At 45.4% G+C, this 8,879-nt stretch overlaps 1 protein-coding gene across 1 annotated transcript in view; it reads right to left on the bottom strand.

The window, feature by feature from the left end:
• Positions 1 to 4,208, bottom strand: part of si:ch73-22o12.1 (nectin-2) — a 27,855-nt gene extending 23,647 nt beyond the window's left edge. Inside the window, exon 1 of the mRNA XM_030784668.1 lies at positions 3,932 to 4,208. Within this exon, the coding sequence (XP_030640528.1) occupies positions 3,932 to 4,010 (79 nt within the window). The 5' untranslated portion in view covers positions 4,011 to 4,208. The remainder of the gene's footprint in view (positions 1 to 3,931) is intronic.
• Between the last annotated feature and the right edge of the window lie 4,671 nt (positions 4,209 to 8,879).

Raw genomic sequence — 8,879 nt, 5'->3', positions numbered from 1 at the left:
GCCAGCTCCTACACAAACACACGTTAAGGACACTGCTAATGAGAGAGAAGTCACCTGAACCCCATCACTGAGTGGGACATGGGCAGAGAGAGAGAGAGCGAGAGAGTGAAAGAGAGGGGGGAGAGAGAGAGGGGGGGAGAGAAAGAGAGAGAGAAAGGGGGAGAGAGAGTGAAAGAGAGAGAGAGAGACAGAAATGTGAGTGTGTATCTGAGATGGAGGGAGCGTCTAAGCATGACCGTGGCCACATGGAATGCAGCAGGCATTAGAGGCCAAAGCCACACCCAGCTTCCTGCTGATACCGTCCACAGAGTAGGTATGAAAATGCATGAGAGAGAGAGAGAGAGAGAGAGTGAAAGTAAACGCGTGACAGGATGCGTGTGTGTGTGTGTGTGTGTGTGTGTGTGTGAGAAGATGGAATGCAGTCGGTCAGTTGAGACTGACGTTGACATGCCAAATTCATGAGACAGCTGGAGTCTGCTTTTAAAACTCTCCTGAGCGCGCACTCTCTCTCTCTCTCTCTCTCTGCGTCTCTCTCTTTCAGTCTCTCTCTCTCTTTCTCTCTCTGCGTCTCTCTCTCTCTCTCTTTCAGTCTCTCTCTCCCTCTCTCTCTCTCTCTCTCTTTCAGTCTCTCTCTCCCTCTCTCTTTCAGTCTCTCTCTCCCTCTCTCTTTCAGTCTCTCTCTCCCTCTCTCTTTCAGTCTCTCTCTCCCTCTCTCTCTCTCTGTCTCGCTCTCTCGCACATGTACACACAGACATTTACTTTCTCTTTCTCTTTCTCTCTCTCTGACACTCACACACCCTCTAACGCATTTACTTCTAGAACTAGTGTTAAGTTTGATGAAATCAAACAATGAAATGTGGTACAAACTGTGTGTGTGTGTGTGTGTGTGTGTGTGTGTGTGTTAACAGACATTCTGTCAGAAGCTTTAACCACGATCACGCCACAGAAATCTCTGTCCACTCTGTCCCTCAGAACCACACAGCTCTTTTTCCTCCTGCTGCCAAAGCCCCGGCCACTCCCACTCACAAACACACCTCGACCTGTTTTAAGGCCCCTGACCCCGCTCCCACTCACAAACACACCTCACACACCCAGCCCTCTTTCTCAAACCTCAAACACACATTCAGAAATGACTCGACAAGTGCACTTAAACCGTTCTTACGTCTCATAAGAGCATGTCTCTCCCTCAGGAAAGGCAGTCATTATGAAACATTTCACTGCGGCATAAACAAAACATGTCTTCGTTCAGCTCTCCTCCGGAAAAACCGCCCCAAAGAGCTCATCTCTCTCTCGCATTTTAGTCCCATAAACCTGTCCTCCCACAATCCCTCTCTCCCTGTCTGTTTCTCCTTCTTTCTCTCTGTCTGTCTCTCCTTCTCTCTCCTCTCCCAGTCTCTCCTACTCTCTCTGTCTCTCCCAGTCTGTCTCTCCTACTCTCTCTTCTCCCTGTCTGTCTCTCCTACTCTCTCTTCTCCCTGTCTGTCTCTCCTACTCTCTCTTCCTCTCTCTCTCTCTCTCTCTGTCTGTCTCTCTCCCTCCTGGACTTGCACACACAGGGCGGCCTTGAAGTCTGACTGATGGGTGGGTTGGATGGGGGAGGTGGGGGTAATTTGAATTGACCAATGACAGACGTCGCTCTGTCAAAAGCAAGCAGGTCAGGAGCAGCACTGAATAACAGGAGGGAATGAGAGACAGGGCTGCATGTCTACAACCACACACGCACACACACACACACACACACACTGTACGAGTGTCTCTCTAAAATACCACCAGTGTCTCTGTCTGCACCTGAACTAGGACATTTTGTGTGTGTACATGAAAATCAGCTGATTTTGATGTCGCGCCCCCCCCCCCCCCCCGATATTAAATACTTCCTCCCTACTACAACTCCTCTCTCTCTCACACACACACACACTGCCCTAAACCCCAGTGCTTGATGCACTCAGGCATAAAGCCTACCGCTACTACAGTAGGGCCCCTGAACTGCCCGCTCTCAATATAACACACACGCAAACAGGTCTCCATGGAAACGGGTTCAAGCATTTTTTGACCCTGACAAACAAGCAGCCCGGTGTACTGTCCAATCAAAAACGAGCTACTATTCCGTCTCCTAACCTCCGATTGGACGTCTTTGTAATAATATATTTAATGAAACAGAAACAAAAGACTACAATCCTTTAATAATTCGGTAATTAAAAACCGGTTCCTTGACTCGCTTCTGCGTTTAATAATCCGCAAATTAAAAAGTAATCGCATTTTACTTCCTTTCATTATTCATCTGTTTGACATGTTGTGCAACCTGTAGCTTACATGAAAAGAGAATATTTGCATCTCCGGAGAGTTGTTTTTAAACACATAAACAAGAGGGGTGTGTGTGTGTGTGTGTATAGATAATATCAGTACGGGAAATCAAGTGGAAAGAAAGTCAAACTCGCACACTCAGTGCTGCTGTTTCCTCAATTCTTTAAACCGGCTCGATAAAATGCTCTATTCTTTCGCTCATAAATAAAACAAACGCTTTGTTGAGTTTCTCCTTTTCTTTTTCCCTTCAGAAGCGTGTCTGATGTACTGTGAAAATGGGCTCGCGCAGGAACGGCTCGCTCCATGAATTAATAAAAGAGAAAGAACCGCGTCTCTAGAGTTTGAGACGTGAGTGAATTAGACAAAAAGAATCCGCGGACGTTCGCTTCGGATTAGAACATTCATAACTGAAAGAAAAACGCCCAAATTAAACTGCTCAGAGTCGAAGTTAACGCCAAAAAAAAAAAAATTCTGGCGACAGTGTCGTAAGTAAGATTTGACATGTTTACAGTTGCAGACTCTCCGCCCCTCTGTCAGGAGTAGCTTGCCTGAGTTAGTTTGTCGCCCTCGGGTATACCACAGGTGAATAATTAACCGCCGAAAATACAGGGAAAGAAATACTATGCCATCGGCAGATCGGGGATTCAGAGTGTGTGTGTGAGTGTGTGTGTGTGTGTGTATGTGTGTGTAGGCTGAAAAAAACGCAGAATTATAAAAATGACAGCAAAATATGTTACAAAAAAATATGTTACATGACAGGAAAAATCCGTGACGCATTAAAATGATAAACAGATTTAGTGACCTTCATAAAGTGCCACCAGCGCCACGAAATAAAAAAAAAACCTAACTTGTAGTCTGAATTTACGACCTGTTTTTTTAGGTCTTAGTAACGTTAGTAACCCGAATCTAGTTTTATGTCAATCGATTAAAGAAACAAACTCGACCCGTTTCCTCAAAGGACATTTGATCAGGCCACAATGATTAGAAACATCCTGTTGCGTTTTCGTGACACGACTGTTCGCTCAAGATTTTTATTCCTCTCCTGTCGACTGGAAATAATGGAAGATGATGTGGAAAGAAAGAGAGGATAAAAGATGCGGGAGGGGTGCAAGACACGAGGAACAGAAGGAGAAATATGGAGAGAGACAGGGAGAGAGAGAGAGAGAGAGAGAGAGAGAGAGAGAAGGACAAGGAAACGGCAAACTGGTTTCGCTACAAACATTTCCACCTGCTACCACCTTCGGGAAATATACATACAGCGGAAAGGCCACACCTTTGGACATAACATGGCGCTTAGTCGAAACTCTGGTCAGAGAGACAGAGAAACGGCCGAGATAACTCGACAAACAGCAGAGAGAAATCCCAATCTACTCGAAATGTAAAATACAACCTTGGTCCACAATTAAAACATAATTTTATCGACACTTATCCGAAATTTAGCGGGAGCGATCAATGAAAACCTTCATGAGCGAAAGAAAAAGAATTCGTCCTGAACGTGACAATTGTAAACTGATACTACACCGAAACTAACACACGAGTTTGCAAAATAAAGCCAGTTTTCTGTACAACAGTTTCTTAAATGAGAGAAAATCTAGTGTTCAAACGTGTGTTAAAGTGTTGCTTTCCTTACCTTGAATTGTCAAAAGCAAGCCGAGGCTCCAAACCAGAATCATTTTTCTGAGGCGATTTGGACAGTTAACTCCGATCATGACACGGCTCAGCGAGCGGTGAGAGAGCGAGAAACCAAGCCCGCGCAACGCCAGACAAATTTAAAATGCGAAAAAAAAAGAACGAGCCGCGATGCACGATGAAAAATTAAACAGCTGAAATTCGTCCAGGTCCAGTTTGAACTTTGATTAGAGACTCAGTCCAAGGCACCCAAAATCTCCTCACTGTCGTTCTTTATAAACAACAACAAAATAATAATATTTGTCCTTGATAATAAAACAGAAACGTGAGTCCCTGCCGTGCTTAGTCAGACGAAACAACGCGTCTTAAACTGAACTGCACGAAACGTGGAAAAGTACGCACTGCCGCTCCGGCACCGGTTGGAATCAGTTTGTTCGAGCTTTCGCTTTTACTCAACGCCTACCGGCAGAATATGCAGTGATGTCACGCGAAACGTCACATGTCCTTCTGAAATCACCCGTAATCTAACGTTAAAGAATTTTAGGGAGTTTCCCAATAACGAGCTCTCTTGTCAACTGCAAATCTAATAAAACCTTCTGTAAATTCCAGTTGAAAAAAACGCGACTTTTCCTGAAAGAATTTGTCGTCAAAGCGACTGGTGTGTGAGTTGACAAATAGCTTTGTCAAGCAAGCGACCTAAGGTGACGTAGCCTACCTGCCACACACCTGAGCGAGTTAAAGAACCTGCTGGAACAACTGCAGGCGACATATTTACGCTACGTACCCCTGAAAATATTAACCTGTGCGTTAGATACAGGCTTGTTTCAGCAAGTAGAACATTAAAAAAATAGCTAAAAAGAACAAAACAAGTGTATTTCGATGTCATGAGACCACGACGCCTGTAGCCTGTTTTAAATATATCCCAGTAAATGATAGGTAATCGTTTGCCAGTGAACTAATATCTGGCGGGGCCGCAGACTAAGCGCTTTGACTTACGTCCGAGTGATTCGGCGCACTCTTTGAAAGCAATTTTGAAACGTTCACGTTGTCATTATGGTTTTTTCGGTCAGTTGTCTGGCTCTCCGTGGGATAATTTTGATGTTTATATCCTACCGTTAAGCCTGCGCCTTCTAATTTAAAAGTCGTGTAATGTTTCTCTGTTTCTCTTTATGACAAAGTAACAATCGAAAGGTTCGTTTACTCGCGTCTGTTTTTACCGAAACTGTGTTTTTGTTCATCATGTCTGAATTACAGGCTATTCTCGTTTATTTGGTGGTATGGTGCACCCTGAATGAACAACGTTAACGATGATGTTAACGTTGTTCATTCAGGTGACGGACAGGGGGACAGTGCCAGACATAAAGTCAATCAGGCAGCGGCAGAAAATGCGTGAGTGTAATTTTTATTATGCACGTTTTCAACGATGACTCCAGGCTGCCCCCTGCTGTTCAGTACAAGTATAATTTGAGAGAATTTGACGACTGACCTTGGTTGGCGTGTTGGAGTTCAGGGAAATGGACAAACAGACATACAGGCAGTAGGCGAGTTGTAGGGGGGGGGGGGGTGCCATCCCCCCTTGTTATCAAAATGACAAAAATACATCCATTATCCGCCTTGTTAACATGCCACCCCCTACATACTCTATAGAGTAGTGTCAGTGACCACTGGGCCACCCCCCCTACATACTCTATAGAGTAGTGTCAGTGACCACTGGGCCATCACCCCTATATACTCTATAGAGTAGTGTCAGTGACCACTGGGCCATCCCCCTATATACTCTATAGAGTAGTGTCAGTGACCACTGGGCCATCCCCCTGTATACTCTATAGAGTAGTGTCAGTGACCATTGGGCCATCACCCCTATATACTCTATAGAGTAGTGTCAGTGACCACTGGGCCATCCCCCTATATACTCTATAGAGTAGTGTCAGTGACCACTGGGCCACCCCCCTATATACTCTATAGAGTAGTGTCAGTGACCACTGGGCCATCCCCCTACATACTCTATAGAGTAGTGTCAGTGACCACTGGGCCATCCCCCTATATACTCTATAGAGTAGTGTCAGTGACCACTGGGCCACCCCCCCTATATACTCTATAGAGTAGTGTCAGTGACCACTGGGCCATCCCCCTATATACTCTATAGAGTAGTGTCAGTGACCACTGGGCCATCACCCCTATATACTCTATAGAGTAGTGTCAGTGACCACTGGGCCATCACCCCTATATACTCTATAGAGTAGTGTCAGTGACCACTGGGCCATCCCCCTGTATACTCTATAGAGTAGTGTCAGTGACCATTGGGCCACCCCCCCTATATACTCTATAGAGTAGTGTCAGTGACCACTGGGCCATCCCCCTGTATACTCTATAGAGTAGTGTCAGTGACCACTGGGCCATCCCCCTGTATACTCTATAGAGTAGTGTCAGTGACCATTGGGCCACCCCCCCTATATACTCTATAGAGTAGTGTCAGTGACCACTGGGCCATCCCCCTGTATACTCTATAGAGTAGTGTCAGTGACCACTGGGCCATCCACCTATATACTCTATAGAGTAGTGTCAGTGACCACTGGGCCATCCACCTATATACTCTATAGAGTAGTGTCAGTGACCACTGGGCCATCCCCCTGTATACTCTATAGAGTAGTGTCAGTGACCACTGGACCATCCCACTATATACTCTATAGAGTAGTGTCAGTGACCACTGGACCATCCCACTATATACTCTATAGAGTAGTGTCAGTGACCACTGGGCCACCCCCCCTACATACTCTATAGAGTAGTGTCAGTGACCACTGGGCCATCCCCCTATATACTCTATAGAGTAGTGTCAGTGACCACTGGGCCATCCCCCTATATACTCTATAGAGTAGTGTCAGTGACCACTGGACCATCCCACTATATACTCTATAGAGTAGTGTCAGTGACCACTGGACCATCCCACTATATACTCTATAGAGTAGTGTCAGTGACCACTGGGCCACCCCCCCTGTTAAAAAATAACAAATAACCTACTGCATACGCACACACACACACACACACACACATACATACACACACACATACACATACACACACACACACACACACACACATACATACACACACCCATACTCACACACACACACACACACACACACACACACATACACACACACACACACTCAATCCATCAGTATGTGTACATCCTGTTGTCAGTTTGCAAAGAAAACACAAACTCTCTTCTCTCTCTCTCTCTCTCTCTCTCTCTCTCTCTCTCTCTCTCTCTCTCTCTCTCTCTCTCTCTCTCTCGCTCTCTCTCTCTCTCCTGTATGAGAAGGTTCAGTGTCTGTGTATGAGGAGGTTTAGTGTCTGTGTATGAGGAGGTTTAGTGTCTGTGTATGAGGAGGTTTAGTGTCTGTGTATGAGGAGGTTTAGAGTCTGTGTATGAGGAGGTTTAGTGTCTGTGTATGAGGAGGTTTAGAGTCTGTGTATGAGGAGGTTTAGTGTCTGTGTATGAGGAGGTTTAGAGTCTGTATGAGGAGGTTTAGTGTCTGTATGAGGAGGTTTAGTGTCTGTGTATGAGGAGGTTTAGTGTCTGTATGAGGAGGTTTAGAGTCTGTGTATGAGGAGGTTTAGAGTCTGTGTATGAGGAGGTTTAGTGTCTGTATGAGGAGGTTCAGTGTCTGTAAGAGGAGGTTCAGTGTCTGTGTATGAGGATGTTTAGTGTCTGTGTGTGAGGAGGTTTAGGGTCTGTATGAGGAGGTTCAGTGTCTGTAAGAGGAGGTTCAGTGTCTGTGTATGAGGATGTTTAGTGTCTGTGTGTGAGGAGGTTTAGAGTCTGTGTATGAGGAGGTTTAGGGTTACTCTGTCCCAGTCATTAGCACAGGTAGAATCATCAAATGAAACAGAGTTTTACCCAGGGGATAGAAACTCCTCTAACATCTCTCTCTCACCTCCTCACTCTCTCTCTCTCTCTCTCTCTCTCTCAGGGAGAGTGACACACTCCGTCCCAGAACTCTCATTAACTGCTGTGGCCTACTTTGCTTTTCCTGAATTTTTCTCTCTCTCTTTTTCCTTCTCCCAACTTCTTCTCTCCTGTTCTCTTTTTTCTTTTCTTGCGTCACCCTCCCACTTCTCCCTTGTCTGTCTTTTCTTTCGCTTTAATTTTTCCTCTATCAGCGAAGACATTATCGTCACTCTCCCAGCCTCCTCTCTCTCTCTCTCTCTCTCTCTCTCTCTCTCTCTCTCACTATCTCTCTAGCTCAGAGGTAATTATGAGTTAGTATGGATAACACAGGCAGTAATAATTATACACTGTTACGAGGATTGAGGATGTAAAGACACAGCTCTGGGAACGGTAAGATTCTCCGCTTTCTCTGTCTTTCTTTCCCTCTCTCTCTCTCTCTCTCTCTCTCTCTATCTCTCTTTCACACTCGCACACTCAGGCCCAGTGTAAAGACCAAATTCCTGTCCTCTCTCAGGGCTTTCTCTTTGCCCTGTGAAGTTTAGAGCTGCTTTTGCTGCAGTAGATGGCGAAACACATGACCTCTAAACTCATGGATATCGCAAGACTGTGTGTGTGTGTGTGTGTCTATGTGGAGAGTCATGCTGCCATTATCATTCTCTTTTCAACTAAACATACACACATACGCACACACACACACACACACACACATATACATATCCACATACATACGCACACGCATACACACACATTTTCATCATAGGCCTCATCCACGGACACACTCGACAACCATATTTCTATATTTCTATACTTTTATCGCAGTCGCACATTCTCTGGCATGCAGCGGAGCGGTGTCAGTGTGTGCTTTTATCAGTGTCTGGCACATTCAGCGTCAGCCTTAACAGTAACCCTCGTGTGTCTTCCTGTTCCAGCCTATGTGTGTCGGCTATTTGACTCCTCACACTGGCACATACAAAGATACACCACCCTACGCCAGCAC

This window comes from Chanos chanos, chromosome 9, assembly GCF_902362185.1.
Source record: "Chanos chanos chromosome 9, fChaCha1.1, whole genome shotgun sequence".
NCBI classification, from domain to species: Eukaryota; Metazoa; Chordata; class Actinopteri; order Gonorynchiformes; family Chanidae; genus Chanos; species Chanos chanos.
This window is presented reverse-complemented; position numbering and strand designations above follow the sequence as displayed.